The 23,684-nt window shown below is 45.1% G+C and overlaps 2 protein-coding genes, 1 long non-coding RNA gene, 2 other non-coding genes and 2 pseudogenes across 6 annotated transcripts; 2 read left to right on the top strand and 5 right to left on the bottom strand.

Moving 5' to 3' along the window:
- The window catches only part of LOC115536059 (RNA-binding protein 25-like), a 10,718-nt pseudogene extending 8,100 nt beyond the window's left edge, over positions 1-2,618 (bottom strand).
- Positions 2,619-3,797: 1,179 nt separating this feature from the next.
- ctps1a (CTP synthase 1a) lies at positions 3,798-14,092 on the top strand. 2 transcript variants are annotated; one of them, XM_030347440.1, is made up of 19 exons: positions 3,798-3,810; positions 7,779-7,960; positions 8,330-8,500; positions 8,695-8,795; positions 9,000-9,116; positions 9,295-9,378; positions 9,612-9,692; positions 9,788-9,939; positions 10,781-10,913; positions 11,474-11,562; positions 11,691-11,785; positions 12,234-12,296; positions 12,656-12,699; positions 12,788-12,884; positions 12,974-13,029; positions 13,114-13,210; positions 13,293-13,437; positions 13,649-13,742; positions 13,843-14,092. In XM_030347440.1, the coding sequence occupies exons 2-18, from the start codon at positions 7,795-7,797 to the stop codon at positions 13,728-13,730; spliced, it is 1,773 nt and encodes a 590-aa protein (XP_030203300.1). In that variant the 5' UTR covers positions 3,798-3,810; positions 7,779-7,794; the 3' UTR covers positions 13,731-13,742; positions 13,843-14,092. The 2 variants fall into 2 exon arrangements, with proteins under 2 accessions (XP_030203300.1, XP_030203299.1); XM_030347439.1 differs by lacking the exon at positions 3,798-3,810 and adding an exon at positions 6,814-7,213.
- A 1,147-nt stretch (positions 14,093-15,239) lies between these two features.
- LOC115535884 (uncharacterized) lies at positions 15,240-17,991 on the bottom strand. Its single transcript, XR_003974572.1, has 8 exons — positions 17,894-17,991; positions 16,950-17,000; positions 16,701-16,775; positions 16,453-16,514; positions 16,174-16,213; positions 15,932-15,994; positions 15,625-15,690; positions 15,240-15,352 (listed from the first exon to the last, which is right to left on the bottom strand). It is a non-coding gene; the product is annotated as an uncharacterized LOC115535884 (long non-coding RNA).
- LOC115536435 (small nucleolar RNA SNORD99) lies at positions 15,416-15,485 on the bottom strand. The gene has a single exon (XR_003974717.1). It is a non-coding gene; the product is annotated as a small nucleolar RNA SNORD99 (small nucleolar RNA).
- Positions 16,281-16,408, bottom strand: LOC115536407 (uncharacterized; annotated as a pseudogene).
- LOC115536406 (small nucleolar RNA SNORA16B/SNORA16A family) lies at positions 17,099-17,234 on the bottom strand. Its single transcript, XR_003974691.1, has one exon. It is a non-coding gene; the product is annotated as a small nucleolar RNA SNORA16B/SNORA16A family (small nucleolar RNA).
- A 127-nt stretch (positions 17,992-18,118) lies between the features above and the next one.
- Positions 18,119-23,405, top strand: rab42a (RAB42, member RAS oncogene family a). The gene is made up of 2 exons (XM_030347438.1): positions 18,119-18,800; positions 20,293-23,405. Exons 1-2 carry the CDS (start codon positions 18,586-18,588, stop codon positions 20,738-20,740), a joined length of 663 nt encoding a protein of 220 aa, XP_030203298.1. The 5' UTR covers positions 18,119-18,585; the 3' UTR covers positions 20,741-23,405.
- The last annotated feature ends 279 nt before the right edge of the window (positions 23,406-23,684 follow it).

Here is a 23,684-nt window from a genome sequence, read left to right as displayed (position 1 = left end):
CCTCTCGCTCTCTCTCTCTCTCTCTCTCTCCCTTGCTCTCTGGTTCGCTCTGGTTCTCTCTCTCTCTCTCTCTCTCTCTCTCTCTCTCTCTCTCTCTCTCTCTCTCTCTCTCTCTCTCTCTCTCTCTCTCTCTCTCTCTCTCTCTCTCTCTCATGCTCTCTCTCTCTCTCTCTCTCTCTCTCTCTCTCTCTCTCTCTCTCTCTCTCTCTCTCTCTCTCCCTCTCGCTCTCTCTCTCTCTCTCTCTCCCTTGCTCTCTGGTTCGCTCTGGTTCTCTCTCTCTCGCTCTCTCTGGCTATCTCTCTTTCCCTCTCTGTCTGTCCCTGGCTGTCTGTCGGTGCGTCTGTCACTGTCGATGTCTCTCTCTCTCTGGTTCTCTCCCTGGTTCTCTCTCTCATGCTCTCTCTCTCTCTCTCTCTCTCTCTCTCTCTCTCTCTCTCTCTCTCTCTCTCTCTCTCTCTCTCTCTCTCTCTCTCGCTCTCTCTCTCTCTCTGTCGATGTCTCTCTCTCTCTAGTTCTCTCTCTGGTTCTCTCCCTGGTTCTCTCTCTCATGCTCTCTCATGCTCTCTCTCTCTCTCTTTCTCTCTCTCTCTCTCTCTCTCTCTCTCTCTCTCTCTCTCTCTCTCTCTCTCTCTCTCTCTCTCTCTCTCTCTCTCTCACTCTCTCTCTCTCTCTCTCTCTCTCCCTCTCTCTGGTTCTCTCCCTGGCTCTCTCTCATGCTCTCTCATGCTCTCTCTCTCTCTCTCTCTCTCTCTCTCTCTCTCTCTCTCTCTCTCTCTCTCTCTCTCTCTCTCTCGCTCTCTCTCATGCTCTCTTGGTCTCTCTCTCTCATCATCTCATCAGGGACCATGATGAGAATAAATAAATCAAATCAAATCAAACTATCAGTCTGTCTCTCAAATAGCTCAATAGCTGTACTCTCCCCATCACCTTTCCCTCTCTTTAACTATCTTTCTCTCAGCTTATTGTCACGCACACACATACACACACGCACCCGCGAGGGCACACACACACACACACGCACACAAACACACACACAGATTAATATCCCCCCCCTCCAGACGTCATTGTGTAAGCCCGTAGCAAACCGTGCCCTTGTTTTAAATATCGCTCCTGTTCTGCCTAATTCACCCGGTTACATAAGACGCACAATTATACAACACAACTCACCACGTTCCTGGAGCTCCGTGCTGCAGCGCAGGCCCGGGGCAGGGGGGGTGTATTATCTGCAGAAGGAATAAGCCACTAGTGATTTTAATAAAGCGTGAGGGTTAAAGTTAAAAACAATAATGACAGGAAATTAATGTTGCATTATTGATGGCGGTCAGTGCTGTTGCGTTGGTGGGTGTAGTAAAGTAGTGGGTGTTGTCTATGCCCAGGGTATCTGGGCATAGAAGAGGGGTGTGTGTGTGTGTGTGTGTGTGTGTGTGTGTGTGTGTGTGTGTGTGTGTGTGTGTGTGTGTGTGTGTGTGTGTCTGTGTGTGTGTGTGTGTGTGTGTTTATGTGTGTACCCAGACCAAGAGAAAGTCTGACCGACCAGCCATTGTAAACGCTGCTTTTATGGACACGAGACATGTCCCAACATGTAATTGCCTAGTTTGGGACGGGGGCACTTGTCACCGCATGACCGGCCATGCAGAGACCTGCGCCACTCCATCTGAGTCAAGTGGTGCCCGGAAGATTCTAGGACATGTGCTGTCTCTCTCTGTCTCTCTCTGTCTCTCTCTCTCTCTCTCTCTCTCTCTCTCTCTCTCTCTCTGTCTCTCTCTGTCTCTCTCTGTCTCTCTCTGTCTCTCTGTCTGTCTCTCTCTCTCTCTCTCTCTCTCTCTCTCTCTCTCTCTCTCTCTCTCTCTCTCTCTCTCTCAAAGACACACATTGAGCGTGTTGACCTCATCTGTAAATGTGGGCCACTTGTTATTTGAAGAACAGCCCAACTTAACTTTGCATCCTATATGGCCGTGGACCAGTATCCACCCCCCCACGGTCCCTAGTACTGACATACCAACGGCTTCACGCTAATTCCTCAACATATCCTAACCCCCCCTCCCACCACGCTGCACACAATAGCCCCTCCATAGGGACTCATGGGGGAAACAAGCCGAGCGTGTTTGAAGTGAAGAACGCCGGGTACTGTACGGTCGGAGCGCTCGCAGTGTGGCTCCTGCTGCCCAGTGTGCACAAGGGTCACTTATTACCCAACCCAAAGAGTCCTGCTCCTCCTCCTCCTCCTCCTCCTCCTCAGATTAAAAAGCTCCCCAACTCCTTGGTGCTGTGTGTGTGCGCGTGCGTGTGTGTGTGTGTGTGTGTGTGTGTTTTTCCTCCTTTTTTTCATACACATGCCTGAGAGCCTCATGCTGCTCACTCACAACAGAACCCGGCATTCCAGAGAACATGTGACCCCCCTCTCTCTCTCTCTCTCTCTCTCTCTCTCTCTCTCTCTCTCTCTCTCTCTCTCTCTCTCTCTCTCTCTCTCCTCTCTCTCTCTCTCTCTCTCTCTCTCTCTCTCTCTCTCTCTCTCTCTCTCTCTCTCTCTCTCTCTCTCTCTCTCTCTCTCTCTCTCTCTCTCTCTCTCTCTCTCTCTCTCTCTCTCTCTCTCTCTCTCTCTCTCTCTCTCTCTCTCTCTCTCTCTCTCTCTCTCTCTCTCTCTCTCTCTCTCTCTCTCTCTCTCTCTACTACCCCAGACCACTCTCGGCCACGTGACTGTCCGGTCTTGCTGGCTCGTTCGCTTGCTGGAGTGCATCCAACTGGCCGACATGGAAAATGGCTGAAGAGATTGAGGAAGGAAAAAAATAAATAAATACCAGGCGGTTTTAGTTCACTAAGTGTCAGTAACACCTGATGTGTTTTTATACCAAACCAAACCATCTCACTTTTGGAATTGCAATGTCGCATTTGAATGCTTTCCTAGATCGCAAAAAGTACCACAATTATCAGCAGAGAAGACAAGGCCAGATGGTGGTGATATTTGAAATCACAGTGATAAGAACTAACGCCAAGTCTGGCCCACTCAATCCAGAAAGGTCACCGTGTTAAAAAGGTGTCTGAAACATCATATTTGTGCCCATGTGGCCCAACAGTATCATCATCATTAGTGGTAATGATGGGGTGAAAGCCTTCAGATGTTGTTCCCTGTAGTGTTTCAAAGTGGGCATAGTGTTTCATTGATTTTGTAGTATTTCATTGTCTTTCATAGTAAGTCCTAGTATCTCAAAGTATCTCATATGATCTCATAGTATTACATATAGTTTCATGGTATTTCATGGTATTACATTGTTCATAGTAGCACAAAGTATTAGATATTACATTAATATTATTTGACTAGTGTTTCATATTTAAAATTATTCGATAGTATCTACTAGCATTACATGTTATCCAATAGTATCTACTAGTAGATCATAGTATTACAGAGCACTCACCCTGTGGAACAAACATGTTGGGATGCAGAAATCCTCACCTTGCCTGGATCCCTTCCCCACCCCCCTTCCACCAAGCCAGCTGTGCTGTTACAGCTGGGCCGGGGGGGGGGGGGATGGGTGTGTGCTTGTGTGTGCGTGTGTCTTCACGTGTGCGTGTGTGTGTGTGTGTGTGTGTGGGGGGGGGGGGGCTCAGTGTGTCATGGTCAGTCCAATCAGATAACACTAACACCCTCCTCTCCCCTCATGGTCTAGGTGGACAAGAGGACCGCTGGTGGTTCCAGGAGACCTTGTTCTGATCCCCAGCCCAACAAGGACACCCAGAAGGACATGCATGGTGCCTGGGGGTCCGTCTCAGCCTTGTAATATCCCGTGAACGAAGGCTCCCTACACTCCACGGTGAACAATGATGTCAGGCGTATATATCTATCTATACATCCATAGATGTATAGATATATTAAGTGCGTAAAGACCATCCTATTGTTGTCTTTGTCCTTGCCACCTCTGTCTCCATCAAGGGCGGTCAGGAGTGTGTGCGTTTTTGTTTGTGTGTGTGCCTGTGCCTGTGTGTGTGTGTGTGTGTGTGTGTGTGTGTGTGTGTGTGTGTGTGTGTGTGTGTGTGTGTGTGTGTGTGAGGATGGGGTCATGGAGGGTGCGTTTGATTCATGGTTTCCTCGGTATGGGTGCTCCAGAGAGTGCACCCCAGCTGTTCTTGAGCCACGGTCGACACCGGGCCGTAGTGACGGAGGAGGAGATGGGAGGGTGTAGGGGGTGAGGGTTGGAGGGGGGGGGGGGTAATGTAATTAACCGGCGAATGGGAGGCCAGGATGGAGAGATGAGCCTGCAGTATTTGGCATGGCGGTGGGCTGGTGGTGGTGGTGGTGGTAGGGGGAGGTGTCACTGGTATCTCACAGAAGCTGGCGCTCCCACTGAACGCCCTGTATATCTGGCTGCTGAAATGTCATCCACTCTCGTAGGCGCAATTAGACGAGATAAAAGTCCACCCAGTCAGCCTTCTGGGACGGTCATTTAAATATTTATTTATTGTAGTGGTGACGCCGTGACTCAGGGGTAATGTTTCACCAAGAGCAGCGCACGCCTCCTCCGCGCACAATGGTGTTTGATGACATCTGAGAGAGAGATGGACAGGAGAGAGAGCGAGAGAGCGAGAGAGAGAGAGAGAGAGAGAGAGAGAGAGGGAGGGACAGGAGAGAGAGAGAGAGAGAGAGAGAGAGAGAGAGAGAGAGAGAGAGAGAGAGAGAGAGAGAGAGAGAGAGATAGATAGAGAGAGAGGGGGACAGGAGAGAGAGAGAGAGAGAGAGAGAGAGAGAGAGAGAGAGAGAGAGAGAGAGAGAGAGAGAGAGGGACAGGAGAGAGAGCGAGAGAGAGAGAGAGAGAGAGAGAGAGAGAGAGAGAGAGAGAGAGAGAGAGAGAGAGAGAGAGGGACAGGAGAGAGAGAGAGAGAGAGAGAGAGAGGGACAGGAGAGAGAGAGAGAGAGAGAGAGAGAGATAGAGAGAGATAGAGAGAGAGGGGGACAGGAGAGAGAGCGAGAGAGAGAGAGAGAGAGAGAGAGAGAGAGAGAGAGAGAGAGAGAGAGAGAGAGAGAGAGAGAGAGAGAGGGGGACAGGAGAGAGAGCGAGAGAGAGAGAGACAGGAGAGAGAGAGAGAGAGAGAGAGAGAGAGGGACAGGAGAGAGAGAGAGAGAGAGAGAGAGAGAGAGAGAGAGAGAGAGAGAGAGAGAGACAGGAGAGAGAGAGAGAGAGAGAGAGAGAGAGAGAGGGACAGGAGAGAGAGAGAGAGAGAGAGAGAGAGAGAGAGAGAGAGAGAGAGAGAGAGAGAGAGAGAGAGAGAGAGAGAGAGAGAGAGAGAGAGAGAGGAGATAGAGAGGGATGAGATAGAGAGGGATGAGAGAGAGTGAGAGACGCCGAGCAGGGGATAAGAGAGGTTAAACATAGAGATTCATTATCACTGTGGTGTGAGCCGAGCACATCACCCCCTCCCCCGCCGGTTGCAGCGGCCCTGGTTCAGTACTGTGAACTAAAACACTTGCATGTCAAAGACAATCAAGGAAAAACCGGCTCCCAGCCCTCACACTGTTTAACCCTTTAGTCACTCCAGGGTTACCATTCCACTAACACATGCCTCCATTTTTACTCTATTACATCATTTGAATTATCTGTATAAGTGGGTTTGGATGGATGTTTTGTATTATATATTTAAAAAAATAAAATTGGGTCCAGGAGAACGAGGGGTCCTGTCAGTCACCCAGTGCATTACAACTCATGCAGGATTATGTGTATGTATGCATCTGACTACGAAACGCACACACATGTGACATTCTTGATGAATTACAGCAGGAGCAGGAGGATATTCGATTTTTGTGTTTACAAAGACGACAGAATTCCTGGAAAGGCATGTGTGGCCTATGCAATTGCTGCACATATTTCTTGGAACGACACCAGGCTACATTAGTGTTTAACGAGAATCAGTATGCAGCATTGCCATTAACATTACATCAACAATGCCATTAGCATAGACAGGAAGGGAAAGTTACACCACCAGGCCTACCGGTGAGAACAACAGCCTCCTTCTAGAAAATAATAATATTGGTTGAGCAACTCTATCCCCACAACACGATAAACAAACATAATGCTGTGACTTGTAGATGGGCTAGTCCGCCCGCTGCTTGCTCCTCCATAATAAGGAGGAAATGGCTTGAGGCGAGCGGGGCAGCAGGAGCCCTTCTGTGGGAGTTTAATTCAATCTCAGCGTTGGACAGAAGTGAATTAAAACGCTCTCATTACGCTCCGTGTTCCAGAGGGGAGGCTAAATGGCGACGCTAACATGTGGGATTTGGGTACTTCAGCACAGCGAGGCTGTGGAGCGAAACATCCACGTTTATATAGGGAGCCGAGCCCTGCCAAAAGCTATGCGTCTCTGAGTCAGCTCTCTTGTCACCCGCCAACATATTTGTTTACTTTAATTTGCTTCACTCTTTCTCACCCACACAGTGACTGGTGGTGGACCCCACTGTAGACACGGAGAATGGATGCAATAACAAAACCGGTGTACATTGCATCCTGCAGTTTAAATGGTACTGCCCTGTCAGTACCAGAACGCGATGTTCCTAAACACATCATATCACCAAATAAAGCCAATCATAGACCTAGAGTTATGAACGAGCATCTTTGACTTATTCTAAACCTGCCAAAGCTATTTGTGTAAAGAGGATAACACAGCAACCTGTAACTTCCCAACACAGGGCATGGAGTGAAAAACGAATAGAGTCGCAGTAAAAGTTTCCTTGTAACACGAGCGCCATCTGCCGACATAGAAACGCATGGCAAGCCATGACCATGAAAGGGAATGGTCCGTAGAGATAAATAAAATCGAGAGATGGTGTCAAGATGGCGGTTTCCATTACGTGGGGTACTTGTAGCTCAAAGCGCAGCGTGAGACGTCGCTGTCTCCATCACTGCCGGGCGCTAGAAACCCGTGCATGCCACGACACACGACGCACAGAATACACCAGTTGTCTGTACGTGAGGGCTGTCCCCTCACGCCATTTTGCTCCAGTTCCTGTGAATGGAGAGTAGGCAGAGCTGCGCGCCTCTACGCATCGCCCTCTCTCTCCCATTTATATCTTTGGTTTGGGCCCACGTGTGTAGTCAATGTGGATGTGGATGCATCGTAGCAATTGGTCTACAGTTGATAATATATATCTAAATACAACACGTGTGAACTCTTTGCTGTTCGTTGAATTACGTCAATTAAAGTACTGACTCTGGAAGCAGTTATTTGGTGAGTTTGAATAGTATATTGATGTAAAAGGTTTTGTTATGCTTGTTAGCCAGGGGTACTGGGGACGCAATGTGCTTTGTCAACGCGTTGTCAACAATAGGATACCAATCTCCGCCAAAAGTATCTCAGTATTAGTATCTTCAATCGATGTATAATTTTTGATTTCCTGATGATATTTTGGGTTCGATTGTTAAGTTTCTTGATTGCACTCACTGCTACATTTGTTCGCTTGCCATGTGTGTTAAGCTAACATCTGTATTATTCGACATTTTTAATTACCAACCCTCGATTTGCAACTCGTTATTCTATATCGACCTAAATGACTAAAATAATCAAAATCGTATCGTTTCCATGTGACATTGTTGTGGTCAAACAAAAACCCATGTGATAAACTTATGGTCGGATAAAGACAGTGACGTCATTGTGTTAATGAAATTAGCACCATTTCAAATATATATATATATAAATAGCATGGTGCACTATCGCCCAAGAGGTATCCATAATATATTGTACTATTACTTGTGGACTGAAATGTTTCCCTTTGCCTTTCTTCTCCCCATGCTAGACTCCAGAGGGCTACGATGAAGTACATCCTGGTGACCGGTGGGGTCATCTCTGGCATTGGTAAAGGAATCATCGCCAGCAGCGTCGGTACGATCCTCAAGTCCTGCGGCCTGCATGTGACCGCCATCAAGATCGACCCGTACATCAACATAGACGCCGGCACTTTCTCCCCATACGAACACGGTGAGCACCATTGTGAAAGAGCATCTGGCCTTTCAGTACAGGCATGTAATCAACGTTTGTTTCGTGAATGGTTGTAAGCTTGGTTGCCGTGTGGGACAGTCCTGTTGAATGGTAATTGGCCTTCATTTATACAGTGCTTCACTAACCAGTGGCCACTCAATATTGCCTAACATTCACCCATTCATGCACACATTCATACACCGATCGGCGGTGTCAACCATGCAGGGCGAAAGCCAGCTTGTCGGGAGCATTTAGGGTTAGATGTCTCGCTCAGGGACCCTGAGCTAGGAGGAGCCGGGGATTGAACTGGCAACCTTCCGTTTACCGGCCAAACCACTCTGAGCCACACGCCGCTCCCTGTTCCCGCAGGTGAAGTGTTTGTGCTGGACGATGGGGGCGAGGTGGACCTGGACCTGGGCAACTACGAGCGCTTCCTGGACATCCGGCTGACCAAGGACAACAACCTGACCACCGGCAAGATCTACCAGTCGGTCATCAACAAGGAGCGCAAGGGCGACTACCTGGGCAAGACTGTGCAGGGTAAGCCAACTCCACTGCTGTTGTCGTGACGTGGGCGTGGAGGGAGGGAAATGTAGCAGTACAGTTGGACCAAAAAATAAAATGTAATGCTTTATGGTACCCTCATGTAGCGGCAGGGGGGAAACAGGGCTCAGTTATGGTGTTGACATGAAGGTCTTCCCTTCCTTACTTTTTGTGTTGCCCTCTTCACACAGTGGTGCCACACATCACAGACGCCATCCAGGAGTGGGTGATGAAACAGGCCAGGGTGCCTGTAGATGACGACGAGGTGGAGCCTCAAGTCTGTGTGATTGAGGTACGAGACCAAGCTGACCTCAATCATACAGAGAAGCACAACGAAAGCATCCACTTTTCTTGTAGCTAGAAGCATATGCAGAGATATCTTTTCAACAAGGAGGTGGGGTCCGTTTTATGACAATGGGCTCACCCTTAAAGTGATCGTGGTCATTACGTGGGAGGAAGTAACCCTTTGATTCCTGGTGTTTGTGACGGCTCGCAGCTGGGAGGGACCGTTGGAGACATCGAGAGCATGCCCTTTGTCGAGGCCTTCAGACAGTTCCAGTTCAAGGTGAAGAGGGAGAACTTCTGCAACATCCACGTCAGCCTCATACCACAGGTAAGGTATATTATTGTCATGTTTGTATAAACCAACACAGGCATAGCCGTATATGTATTTGTGTCTACATGCATTACATATAAAATCAGTGTTGGCCCCATGTGAATAGCAATCAGACTATTGTGGTTTTGAGTTTGCATATGTGTGGCTGACCTGTGATTGGCTGTACTTTTCTCAGCCCAGTACGACCGGGGAGCAGAAGACTAAACCCACACAGAACAGCGTCCGGGAGCTGAGGGGCCTGGGCCTGTCTCCTGATCTGGTACTTCACCTTTTTAGTTTTGCTTGTTGGATTGTTCATGTGATGTTTGTAATAATGTACTTATGTAATATTACTGATGCAATAACAACACACAAGTTAAGATGGTAGTTCCACAATCCCAGATGGAAAATATGGGTGTTATAGGAGAAACTACAGGGAAATCAGTAGAAATGAAAGAGTAAAAACAACCAAAATATAATGCATAATAAGTTTGATTCCAATTATTTTCCTAGATCATGTGTCGCTGTGCGAATGCTCTTGAAAACGCAGTCAAAGAGAAGATATCCATGTTTTGCCACGTGGAGCCCGAACAGGTACACACACGTCCCCGCACACGCTATGCCCTATGAACTCTGTGGTAGAAGCAAGGCTTCAGACGTTGAAACCAGCTCCTTTGTTCCTCTTGCAGGTGATCTGCGTGCACGACGTCTCGTCCATCTACAAAGTGCCCCTGCTGCTTGAGGACCAGGGCGTGGTGGGCTACTTCAGCCGCCGGCTGGACATGCACATAGAGGGGCGGCCTCGGAAAATGCTGGCCAAGTGGAAAGAGATGTCCAACAGGTGGGTGATGAGAAGCGGGGCATGAAAGTGGTGTTTTTTGGATTGAGGAGTCTTTCCTCCTGGATGCCCTCACCAAGCAATATGGGTGTGTCACAGAAACGGAGAGTGTGGAGGAAATGGACAAGATGGCATGTATGTATTGTTTTGGGTTTCTTATTTTAATGGCGGTGCCAAAGTCTGGGGGAAAGGACACTGGTTGGTTGGAGGCAGCTGTGTTTGGGTTTTCGGCCTTAAGGTCATCAGTGAGTGCCTCAATTGGTCGATTGGTTGCCTTTCATTAAGAGCCTTAGCCTTGATAAGGTATTTGGCCCTGGCTATGTCCCGGAGGACCCGGTCGGTTCATCCTTGTTGAGACATAACAATGGCAGAACACCTTGTATCAGTATGAGAGGCCCTTGCCTGTTCCTAGACTAGAAATGGAAACAACAGAGAGACACTAAAATACACCAACATTCTACAGAATGATAAAGTACAAATGGAGGAAGTGGTGCGCTTGTGGTCTATCCTTCCTGCAACATGTGCTTCATTTGAATAATTCATTTCAATGCACTTCACTGAGCACCGGTGTTGTGTGACTTAACAACACAATTATTTATATTTTGCCAACTTTTGGTATTGATGGATTAACCTACATGGTTTTACACTACACTTCAAAATGTTATAATGATAAAAAAGGGTCTCCTTTATATGGCGCTCGGCAACGTTGGCAAAAGTTTTTCATCTAGCCTACTTTTGGCTAGCATCCCATTCTCATCCAGTAAAGGGCATTTATGATGTGACTGCACTTGTGAAGCTCCTCTCCTAGGTCGTGTGTTCACGTAGGCGTGTTGTGTTTCTCCAGGGCTGACAGACTCCTAGAGCACTGCTCCATCGCGCTGGTCGGGAAGTACACCAAGTTCTCCGACTCCTACGCCTCCGTGATCAAAGCTCTGGAGCACTCAGCGCTAGCCATTAGCCACAAGCTTGACGTCAAGGTACAATAGTGCAAACTCATCCCCTTGTTCTCTTTGTTGGTAATGCAATCACTGTAATCGATTATTTGGAGATAAGATTGTAATTTCAGATGTGCTTGCATTATATATCCAAAACGACCTGCCACTGAAACAACCATTCTTGATTTCCACCTTCTTATCAAGCCCAAGAAAATGTACGCATCCTTCTTATCTATCGGCAACTTACAACCCTAAAACCTGGAATAATTAATTATGGGCGGTAATTGAATCTACTGTAGGAAATCTCTTTTTGCCATCAAGGAATTAAAAATGTGTACAAGCTAGTACTCAAGCACTATGTTAAGTGAAGTTTGTATATCCACATCTGATGAAAGTCACTAAAGTCATGGCTATTCATTTATAATTTGGTTAAAAAAAAATAGATTATTTCTTTTTACTTACAATAGAAAACATTTTTACTTACATTTCTGAACATATCCAGAATTTTTGTCTCGTCTCACATTCTTGTGCTTTGAGTTATTTCTATATTTAAAGGCGTCCACGAGTCCTTACTGTGTCCCATGTCTCCCCACGGCCTCCAGTACGTGGACTCTGCTGATCTGGAGCCAGGCATGCTCCAGGAAGACCCGGTGAGGTACCATGAAGCCTGGCAGAAACTCTGCAGCGCTGAGTAAGTTCCCATGCATCGGGCCCCCCCCCTGCCCCCCCCCACCAGCGGGTGGGAAGCCCTCGATGTTTGACCTGAGTACAGCTCGTCTGGTGTAGTGCGGTGGAATAACGTACGCTCCTCATGCACAGTGGCATCCTGGTGCCCGGGGGGTTCGGAGTCCGGGGAACGGAGGGCAAGATGTGCGCCATCAACTGGGCTCGAAAGCAGAAGAAACCCTTCCTCGGTACGCGGGACTCCACACTAACACGAACAACTGTTTGTTTTGTTATTTATTTGAAGGACAGTAGCACATTGAGCCCCATTTCTGGGTTGTCTAGGATGAAATAGAGTGGTTGACACCGAAATTTTGACTGTTGATCCTGTCCAGGGTATTTGGCTCTTTTCGAATTGCCTCTGCCTGCTTCAGAATGGCTGGCTACGGGCATTCACAAACCTGTCCTTAAAACAACCCTCAACGTTATTTTTGAGAAATGTGCAACTTACCGAGTGGTTAGTGGTGTTCGTTGATGTTCCAAATCCTCAGCGAACGGTGATGATTGGAACATCAAATTTCGGTGTCAACCAATCTATTTCATCCTAGACAACCCAAAAAGGGGGCTCAATGTGCTAAATACCGGAATTGTCCTTTAATGTGAAGTAATAGCAAGCCTACCCATCCCTGTGTCCTATAGGGGTGTGCCTTGGAATGCAGTTGGCCGTTTGTGAATTTGCCAGGAATATTCTTGGCTGGGAAGGTAACACCACCTCTTCCACACCACCATCAATTATTATGGGATGCTTTGTTGCAAAAGGCTTATATTGATGAGAACCACTCAACCAATGAAGGCAAAAAGAATGGGACTGTTTTATTGATCGATATTTCTTTCCTACTGGTAGTGCATTGAGTGACGTTAATGTAATGTTTGGCATACTGCCTGGTTTTATCAATCAAGCAGAACAATAAGTACGGAGCTGGAGCCCTGACAGCCATTGCATTACTATAACTACATGAGGTCAGCTCTGGCAGTGCTGATGAATGAAGGGGTTCCCCTTTCTTTTGGGCTATGGTAATCATATTCATACTACAGTGATTTTTACTTCTGCAACATCCTAGATGCCAACTCCACGGAATTTGACCCAGAATCGAAACATCCAGTGGTAAGACTCTACATGGCTTTAGAAGCTAAAATGCTAAAAACCTGTTTGTTATTTTAGCTTTTAATGTTTATACATTTGTTATATTAAGGTGATTGACATGCCAGAACACAATCCAGGGCAAATGGGTGGGACCATGAGGCTAGGGAAAAGACGGACCATTTTCAAGACGACCAACAGTGTATTACGTAAGAAGAAACCCCTTCACCTGTTATCTCTATGGAGCACTTCCTCACCCAGCTCCGCTGCTGTGCTTACAATGCTTGCTATCTTTTAGGAAAACTTTATGGAGACGTGGAATACGTCGATGAGAGGCACAGACACCGTTTTGAGGTTTGATTGCCATTATAAAATGATGGGAAGTAGGGTGACGGTTAGCTTGTCGGCACACCGGAGTCATCTGCCTCTCCCCACCAGGTCAACCCGGAGCTGATAGGACACTTCGAGGAGAAGGGGCTCCACTTCGTAGGTCAAGATGTGGAAGGAGAACGAATGGAGGTCATAGAACTGGACGGTACGCTTGCAAAGCACCACTTCTGGGATCAAATGCCTGAACACGATGCATAGATGGTCGACTAAACGGCTCTCGATTCTAGATCATCCATACTTTGTTGGCGTCCAGTACCACCCCGAGTTCACCTCCCGCCCAATCAAGCCTTCCCCCCCCTACTTTGGTCTGCTGTTGGCCTCCGCTGGCAAGCTGCCAGGCTTCCTCCAGAAAGGCTGCCGTCTCTCTCCAAGGTAACGTCAACGTCTTATCCTGGCAATTAATTTGCAACATAACCATTTTTGGATGGTACGTTTTGAATTTTTGTGACTGAACTCTCAATATGCATTATATTTTTGTGCTATGCAGATTTTTGTGTAGCACATGCTATTCTTAAACAATGAATTAGTGGTAAGTCTGGGTATACTGTAATGTTTACAGCATAACCCTGGGTCTTTGTTACAGGGACACATACAGTGATAAAAGTGGGAACAGCTCAGACTCGGAGATATCAGAATTAAAAATGCCATCTCTTTCACAAGACTAACATCTCAAACAGGTAAATGATAATCTCCTTTGCCTTGTTAAATAACATTTTGTAAATTGAAAGTTTGTTGTACCTAAAATATCTAAATGCTACCATGCCTGCTTATTTCTAGTCTTGAAAAACATGAGGAAGAAACCCATGATCTGGATTAGGACACCACTCCCACGCTCCCGGACCGTGACCAAAGTGGATGAAATTGTGCGTTTGTTCCATGAACATTGTGCTCTAGACCAATGACTTGGGTAACCGGCAACATCTGAACCACGCTTGTGCTAATGGAATGACATTTATGTATATATTCCTTTTTGTGGTCAAATTTCATTTTTTCATTTCCACATTAAAATAGTTTTTATTAATCTAAAGTGATTTATCCCCAGTATCTGATAGGAAATGGTTTCGCTTGAGTATATATATTTTTATAAGCAGCCGCACTTTTTAGTCAATTTTTCCCTTCAAAGCGAATACTTTGCTGATCTGAAGTAATGTGCAGAAGTTGATTAACTCAAACTTTAAAAGGAATTACCAGGCATATTCCATCTTTTAAACATAGCATTCTAGAGGAATGACAGCTTAACAATTGATGTCACCATAATATACATTGGATGGCACCTTCCTACATTAAGCCCAACGTAGCAGGGATGAGCACTTCTAGTTGATCATTTGGGGTCTGAAAATTCAACTTGTATTTAACAGTTAAGGATTCAATGTCATTATGTACTTGGGCCCCGTCCACACGAAGCCGAAACAGGCGCGCAGTATCTCCGTAAAGACGAAGCCAAGCAGATCTGTAGAAACGCTGTAGTATACATTCCAGGCCCATAAGGGGCGCTGCTTCTGCTACAGAAATCCTTGTTGTGAGTTCTGAGAGTCCGGGCTTAACGGTCATTGGCTAGAGGGTCGAGGGGTGGGGCGATGACGTCATGGTTTACGGTTTCAGGCGTCCACACGAATCCAAAACGAAACCGGGTAGATTTGAATCCACCTCAGAGGGTGGTTTCAGAAGTTTGCGGTGTGGACGGGAAGGCCGAACCGTACAAAACCTTTGCGGTTCGCCATGAAGTCGGCTTCGTGTGGACGGGGGCCTTAACCTTCCTGTTGCAGCCTAGACATCTGAAACCCACGAGTGCCAACCCATGTCCTCACATCCGGCTAGTACAGGGGTGGAATAGTTACAAATGGATGTCAGGTTAACTGAAGATCCTAGATTTAGAGCAAACTTGTTCATTGTGTGACCAGTTTTGGCATTGTATAATGCCCTGCAGAGGTCTGGCTGGAATTGGCCCACTAAAGTCTTCAAAGGATTGTTTATTATGGATCCCCATTAGTTGTCGCAGACTAGTCTTCCTGGATGCCCACACAGCAGTTGTGTCCCATCCCCTAATTGCCTTTGCTGAAGTTATTCTACTTTTTTAAAAAAAAAGTCTTAATATAGGGTTTTTCCTTGAAGTAATAATATGTCAGTTTGTTCAGAGTTTCTGGAAAGTGAAGAAAAGATGAATACTCAACATGATTTGTTTAACGTTTTTTATTTGAAGCAAAACGGCATCCTGTTTAACAGGAATCTTCAAAAACTTTACACCTCTACTTGGTCCAAGTCCTTCCAAGCAGGTAAGCTTTCGGACCTAAAAATAGAAAGTTCGCATTAGTGTGGTTTAGAATTTTTCAGCCAAAAACATTTTTTTTTTAGCGATCTCAGTCCCATATCCGCTAGTTTCATCCAACAGTCTCTAGTAAACTGACTCATCATTGATCAGCTTTAAAATTCCAAATAGACAATCTTGAAGAGATTACACCAAACTGTGCAACTTTAAAGGGCCACTAGGTCCTTCGACAAGATGCAATATGGCAGTATCCCCAAGTTTAGCCTTTAAGTGTTAGTGTGGCATCTGCCTACCTTTAAAGTCCAAGCATATCCTGCATCAGCATCCTGATCCAGCCACCAGCTCAATCTGCATCATGCCTATGAAGACATTATTACATTAACACCAGATACTGAAAAGGGATCGGGTTTATATCCAACATACATGCAATTGTAGGACAGTCATTTGTGCCAATAGTCCACAAGGGCCACAACTGCCAATAACTACCCATTGGTATCGCAGGCAATTTGGAGGACCATGGACTACATATCAAGATCCGGTCCGGGGATTAGCATGCTATGTTGCTTCCCTTTGGACTCGCCTGAGGATGAATAGAATTACCTCTTCTCTTATCGAAGCATGTCTCCAAGGAACAGCCATCAGACTTCAGAGTTCACCTGGCCCCTGCGAGATAAATGTATTCCGTCAGTTTACAGTGTTAAAAACCATAAAGGACGTTCCTCTTGATGGATGTGGCTCAGTTAATAATAACTCATAATCGAGGTTTTTTTAACCTCTCAGTGAGGGCAAGTTTGTAATCACAGCCAGACTTGTTGATAAGCACATTTTCCAGGGCATCTCACCTGCTAGTCAGCTTATCCATTTTGTCTCCTCGTCCAAGAGCTATAGGAAATTAAATGTATTAAATTCACAATTTAGGGCGCTTACATCAATATCATTTATATTGTTGAAATGTTCTTCCCTTGATGCTGAGACAGCCATTTATAAACTGAACAGCAATCAGTGAAAGAGTTTATATTGGCATCCTCTTGACCACCAAGTGCTACATAAACACAAGGCAGTTCAGTAGGAGCCTGCATAAGAACTACAACTAGATTTGAATGCTACAAACTTACGCTCACCTTCAATACACCATTTTGAGTCCAGACAACACACCAGGGCCCCATCGTTGCAGGCATGCAACCTGAAGGGGGCAGAATTTCAAGTCAAAAACTGAAACACAACGTTAAAGCATGATAAGACTACCACTAAATACTCTACAAGTGGCTCAGAAATAAAATAACTCATAATCAAGACGAATCTTTCAGTGAGGGCAAGTTAGTAATCACAGCCAGGCTTGTAGAAAAGCACACATGGCAGGGCATCTCACCTGCAAGTCATTATGTCAGCTACTTCATTTTGTCTCCAAGATCAGTAGGAAATTACAACGTTGCAGGGAGGCCACCTGAGGGCAGAGGTGCAAGTTAGGAATTGAAACTCCTAGTTTCAGCTTGATACTACAAAATAATTATTTGAAGTGGCTCAGGAATAAAATAACTCATAATCAAGACGAATCTTTCAGTGAGGGCAAGTTAGTCATCACAGCCAGCTCAATGAACACCATGCGTCAGGACATTACCTGCGGCCTATGGTCTTCTCTGCAAGTCCCATTCATCTTTGCATCACACATCTGAACGATACAAAAGCAATATTGTCAGGTTAGTCAAACAAAAAGATCAGTGGCTCAGAAAACTCCTTTATGAAGACAGTTCAGTAAGGGCTTATGGTTAATATCCTTTCCCTTAATGTTGCTATTACAGTTATTTGGTAACTGAACAGCGACCGTCGGTGAAAGTGATGCTTTTGGCCGCCTGTTGACCGCCCTGTGCTACAATAAGCACGAGCGGCTTCGATAGGTGCCGGTTGAACCAACTAGTCTCCTTAACTATCCTCTTTACTAGTACCGAGACGATCCGTCGTAGCACAGCGTGGAGGAGCATTAACCGGCGATCAGAACTACTACACAACTTCAGGAACAAACTGAAAGTAAGTTGCTTTGTATGAAAGAGTCCGCTTGATCAATAAAGGTGATTAGCATGTGCTAATGCTAGATGCCCACTTAACAAGACTCACAATTGGAATGCAAAGGATTGAGTCTTATTAACAAATAAGTCTTGTAAACAAATAAAAAGCGAGGTTGAACAGTATTCAGACATTAACAAAATTATCATTTCATTAATGTTACCATAAATATTAACTTATGTGCTGTAGCTACTGGGCCTCACCACGTGTCTTAACGGCAAGCCCTTTTCTGGCATTCAACGTTTTACTTAAAATGTACACTTAGTATAGGTTGTAAGAAGAGACAACAGTAGGATCAAGTTGACAAAAACAAATGAAAGTAGTCATATTACAGGCCAAAATGTATTAAGTTATAATGTCGAACAACACGGTTCACATAGCCATGCACATTCCCCAAGCTAATCGCAGTACATTACCACCTTGGTAGTTAACTACCAAACTAGTAAGAAGATGAATAGAACTTAAACAACATTAGTACAAAATAAATGCAAACGCGCTTACCGTCGTTAACTGACGACCAAGTAGGAGAACTAGAAGAGAAGAGACTGGTTCACGGTCCGGATGCGTTTATATACTGCTGCGCATTTCTTCATTCCTGTGATTGGCCCATATATTTTTCACATGTTGAAGTGCATGATGGGATATGAAGTACAGGCAGTCATTCAGTGTAGAGCTTTTGTTGGTTGGTTTGGGGTGATGACACTTTTAGTTAAACAGAATACATATAGATGTTGCATATATATATATATACATACTATTTTTCAAGTTATTCAAATGAAATACGAACATTCAGTGTTTTTTAACGAACCTCGACCACTCTTGCAGTGACCTATTTCAGAACCATGGAGAGCCCAGGGTTTCAGCGCTTGTTGATCAGTAACGTTAAGTCATGAAAGCTTTTGATTTCAGTTGTTATTTAATTCCCACCCCCCCATAGGCCTTCGTCTTAACATACCAATGGGGCTTTCTTTCTCCGCCTGACGACTCATTATTGTTGCAGATTAATAGTTTTACTTGTAGTCCGTAAATCTGTCACATGATAGCAGCATCAGCCCGCTCCGGTACCCAGAGCTGGGGCTACAGTTCACCGTCCTTACCAGAGGGAAAGTGGTAGCATTCAGTGGCTTCATGTAAACACAGTGCGTGCCGGGCTTTGTTTCAGTCTCGCTGGGGTACGTTGTTCTAGTCATGCAATGGATATTTTGTGGCAATATCAGTTTAGGATCATTTTACTGGGCGACTCCACGGTAGGGAAGTCATCGTTGCTGAAGCGCTTCACGGACGGGATATACAGCGATGTAGCGGATCCCACAGTCGGTGTAGATTTTTACGCTCGCTCGCTTGATATTGAACCAGGGATTAAAATTAAACTTCAGCTTTGGGATACGGCTGGACAGGAACGATTCAGGTAAGATGGAGTACATATTTATTTTGTGGACGTATCAATGAATTGATTCATAAAACGATCAATTACGCGCATCGCTGGCGCGTCCAGCATAGCCGACAAATAAAGGCCTCCTTGGTTGGCTGCAGACTGCTTCAAAATGACCCATATAACTAGGTCTATGTTTTTGTAGCTTGAATTCCTTAATACGCATTTACATCTTTCTATACAGGCTAGGGGCCCAATAAATAGATCAACATAATTTGCGTGATAGTCTGACCTATTTCAGGATGTAAACAATCTTACTAATCGGGTCGCATCTCCTCATTAATTTACGGATGATGCAAACCTCATATCAATGATGTTTGCTTCCTTGGTCTCCATAGATTTTTCAAGGCAGCGGTAACTACAATAACCGAGATAACGTTGAAAAATAACTGTATGATGTAACCAGGGAGCTTTGCGATACATAATCAAAAGCATCACTGATGGTTTTATCTAATAGGCCCAGCTGTCTACATTCATAAAACAACAGTCCTCGTCGAGAAATGCAGCCTTTAGATCTGCTATTTCCCTTTCGAGATTGTTCCTCTATGTACTGTGTAGTGCCCTAGATTCAGTCTTCTTTCAGACTGAACGGGTCATCCTTGAAAAGCGTCTACTTCTAATACATTGTTTTGCAGTGTGACAGGTTTTCTCTCTTCAAGTTTAGATCCACTTTTTAGATCCTCATTTTCCTTTCAACCACAAGCTTCTAAGATGCTTGCCAGGCTGGTAATACCCTGCAGTCTGCAACAGGTCCGACCCAGGGGCGTTGCTAGGCATAAAGCCTGACTGGGACTCCCCATTACTTAAATCAAGCAAACTTACTTTGCTTGCACTATTACTGCCACTGCCATACTGCTGAAGCTGCAACAATTTTCAACGAGGCATAAAAGTTCTATCCTGCTTATGCCAATGATTACAAAACCTGACTCAATTCATTAAACTATTGCACATTGCATTCTTCTGCATTCCACAAGAATACAAATAAACAATAATTTCTTACCTTGAGTCAACCATTCAAAATATTAAGTATAACCAAGATTTAAGCTTTGGCTCATAGTTGGTCGAAAACAAACTGAGTCGGGTAAATGTTTTTCAAATTATTAAGCTGCATTCTATTTTTCAACTTCATCTTACTGGTCAATCACTTGACTGTGAATCGACTTCCTTCCTTCTTCCCCCTCAACCAACAACTCAGCAAAATAGTGAAGCCTGTCATGTCCCATCGGCCTCCTCAGACAAGTGCCGAGCCCTCTCAGCACTCTGAACGACCGGCCCCCAAGGTGACCCACTTTGGGTCCCTTCAAATGATCAAACCTCCATCCTGATTTGTGTTAAGCATGCCGATAGACGGATCGCTGCGTCCAGTGTGCGGCCAAGTGTGCTTCAAAGTCCACCCTGTATATAAAACCCCCATGCTGCCGGACCAATCATTCACACACAGCCTCCCCCCTTTTGTCGCCCAAAACAGGTCCATCACCACCTCCTACTACCGCAACTCCGTGGGAGGCCTGCTGGTGTTCGACCTCACCAACCGCAAGGCCTTCGAGCACGTGCGGGAGTGGCACAAGGAGGTGAGCGAGCACATCCTCCCCCACCACATGGTCTTCATCCTCATCGGCCACAAGAGCGACCTGGCGTCGGACCGCAAGGTGAGCCGCGATGAGGCCGAGAGGCTGGCGGGCGACCTGGGCATCCGCTACGTGGAGACCTCGGCCAAGTGCAACGTCAACGTGGACCGCGCCTTCGAGCTGCTGACGCGGGACATCTACGAGCTGATGAAGATGGGCGAGATCGTGACGCGGGACGGCTGGGACGGTGTGAAGAGCGGCCTCACCGCCAAAGTGCTCTACCCCGGCGAGGACGACGACGGGGTAGAGCTGGCCGCCGCCACCGCCGAAAGGGGCTGCAATTGCTGACCGCGTCCACGACCAGGCGGGCGCCGTTCCCTCCACCACCACCGGCACCACCACCACCACCACCACGTCCGGCCCCACCGACCTCCCCGCCTCACCCTGTTTGTATCGCAAATATCCTGGTTTCAAACTCATCAACCCTTTTCCTCCAACAGAGGAAGCAAGTTGCCTTCATTCGAACTCACACACACACACTAACACACACACACACACACACACACACACACACACACACATACACACACACGCACACGCGCGCGCGCGCGCACACACACACACACACACACACACACACACATCTTGGTGTCTCTGCAATAGTCCCGCCAGATACTACCTACTCTGAGGCCCTCCATCTTATGTGCACTGCTTTTATTTTTGATAACTGAATGTATTTATCATTTTTTTGATGAGGACGAGGTGGGCGGGGCAAGTCATCACATCCTGATGGGCATCCAATAGAGCGTCTCGTCCCGTGTGTGTCTTGTTAACCAATCTGGTATGAGAGCGAACCAGACAGCTCTTCCTTTGCACTGGTCAGAATTGTAAGACCTAGTGTAGCCTTGACCCCATTTGACACAAATGGGGTTGACGGACTACGATAAAGGCACTATTGTGGGTTTCTGAATAGTTGAGTTCCATTCGTCCAAGGCTTTGTATACATATTCTATGAACCGTAAATAATGAGTAAGAATAAGGAAATTATTATATGCCAGTTTAAAAGGTTAAAAATTATACATTTGATGGTGTGCACGTACAGACACAGTGCACGTTAAGACACTAAATGTCAACGCGATATGAGTTTGGTGCGATCGTCTCGCTTGTGTAAAACTGTTGCGTGAACTCATGCCAAAAAGGACTGAAACCTTGAACAATATTTGTGAATAGATCAGGTCATGTTTTGTAAAACATATTAATATTATTTCTAGTGGAAGTATATGTTGATGTAGATCGTTGTTAGGCTGTAGCTAGTTGCCACTAAGCATTTGTTACATTATGATGTCTCATCATCAGGGGATACAAGATATACAATAGAAATCTACTAGATTCTCCACCTCCTGTGGCAAATCTCCATTTATAAAGGCAAAGCTATAGTGACTGGCTCCTTATGTCAGTTCTCGTAGACTTCACAAGGGTTTAGAATTGGTGAATATTTGATTGACTTTACCCAGCTTTAATGCTGTGCTTGTGCATAGAGTCATACAGGAAATAGAATAGAGGCGAGGCTTTAGTATTTAGCGACCTGTCCCCAAATGTTTGGTGTGATATTCTTCCACTGTATAGTTGGTAAGCTGTGGTGGCGAACCAGGCTGTACCGTGTGTAGTCAAATAGTTCACTCTTTACCGACGTAGCCACCTGACATCAGTGTACTTACCTTGTAACATATTACATCAATAAATGTGCTTCTGGGCCATGTATATCAGGTCATAATACGTTGCTTCCAATTACAATAACATATGTACAATTTTGGGAGATGAACATAAGGCCACGTGTCAAGACATGGTATTCTGTTGTATGGTATGCCCATCCAATATTATACAATAATCAGCTATTAATATTCTGCCATATATACCATGGCTGAAAGGTCAGCTTTTCTCTTCTAATCTAGTCTTTGAACAGCAGGCCAATAGAAACACGCGTGGTTACAGTACACAATTGGATGTATAAAAAATGCAGCTTTTATGTGATGCTTTGACTTATTATTATATATTATTATATTAAGATATTATTTGTTGGTTGAACATGGCTTATGAACCCCAAAAAAAAAAATCCAGCATAATTTTCCCTTTATAGATTAAATGAATCACCTCTCTCCTATTCTTCCCCTACATATGTCAGTGCAACTATGCTGCTAACAGAATGCATCCTATTTGTAGATTGCTTAATAAAGGGAGTAGGTCAGAGAGCAAATGAGTGATGCAACTCTTAGTGTAGATACGTGATAAGGATCACTCAGCCTACCACTGGTTTATTGGGAGACAATCATGTATCAACCTTTAATTTTCCAACTCATGTTTTGACCTTTGATGTAAGGATTCTATGTGTATTTAATTAAGTATTTATGTCTTTCTTGAGATGCCCAGACTAATTATGTGTATAAGTTGACTTTTCTAACATTTGAATTATGTGAATCATTTGAAACAATGTCAAGGACTCACTGTGTTAATCTGTGTTTTGTTTAGTATTCTTTGTGAATGGTGTGCTACCGCCTGGTCTATGTTATTTATAGTTGCTTGACTTCTCTCTGTGACATGCCTTCCATCCACAGCCTGATATCTAAGACAAAACCCGAGTCCACTGTAGGATTATTTTAAAACAGAGGAAGATAATTCATTCGTTATTTGCTGTAAAGGCACTGGTCAAAGATTATGATTATGAACTCTTAAAATCTGATGTCTTAATCTTTGGGTTGTTGCAAAACGTTCTGGCTACAATACAACTGATTTAATATTGATGCTGATGATTACCCCTACAGCCCTAATACATTTAATCTCCCTTATCCCCAATTTTCACGTGACATTCCACCTTCGGCTAGTGGAATTGTCGAACATCTGAAACGTTAGGGATTATCAAAATATCTAAGAGCATTCTTTGCTGCAAGACTATGCTTTTTTTCATTACCAGTGACACATTTCACCGTTTTGTTGAATAAATGTGATTTATTTTAAACTTTGTAGATTTATCTGCCTTTTGTACTGTATTGACTTGTAAGAAAATAACGAACCAATTTATTGGGTTCTGGCGCCCTCTTTTGATAAAGGAATAGTATGACCCTCATCCCGTATAAATACCTGCATAAGAAAACGTATATAACTATAATGTAAGAGTTTAATATAAAGTTATATATAGCTTGTGTTTAAGACAAACAGTCCAAATTATATTGACTATTATAGTAATATACTGGCAATGTACGACCATTGGGAGGATACCCAGACGTCGGATTGGTCT

This window comes from Gadus morhua, chromosome 22 (assembly GCF_902167405.1).
Source record: "Gadus morhua chromosome 22, gadMor3.0, whole genome shotgun sequence".
Classification (NCBI taxonomy): Eukaryota; Metazoa; Chordata; class Actinopteri; order Gadiformes; family Gadidae; genus Gadus; species Gadus morhua.
The sequence above is the reverse complement of the archived record's forward strand: the minus strand, read 5'-3'. Positions and strand labels throughout refer to the sequence as shown.

Excerpts from the sequence above, each read along its gene's own strand:
- ctps1a (XM_030347440.1), top strand. The coding sequence starts at position 7,795 with ATGAAGTACATCCTGGTGACCGGTGGGGTCATCTCTGGCATTGGTAAA. Across the intron at positions 13,211-13,292 it reads GGAGGTCATAGAACTGGACG|ATCATCCATACTTTGTTGGC; the intron begins GTACGCTTGCAA and ends TCTCGATTCTAG. Across the intron at positions 13,438-13,648 it reads GGCTGCCGTCTCTCTCCAAG|GGACACATACAGTGATAAAA; the intron begins GTAACGTCAACG and ends TCTTTGTTACAG.
- rab42a (XM_030347438.1), top strand. The coding sequence starts at position 18,586 with ATGGATATTTTGTGGCAATATCAGTTTAGGATCATTTTACTGGGCGAC. Across the intron at positions 18,801-20,292 it reads GCTGGACAGGAACGATTCAG|GTCCATCACCACCTCCTACT; the intron begins GTAAGATGGAGT and ends CGCCCAAAACAG.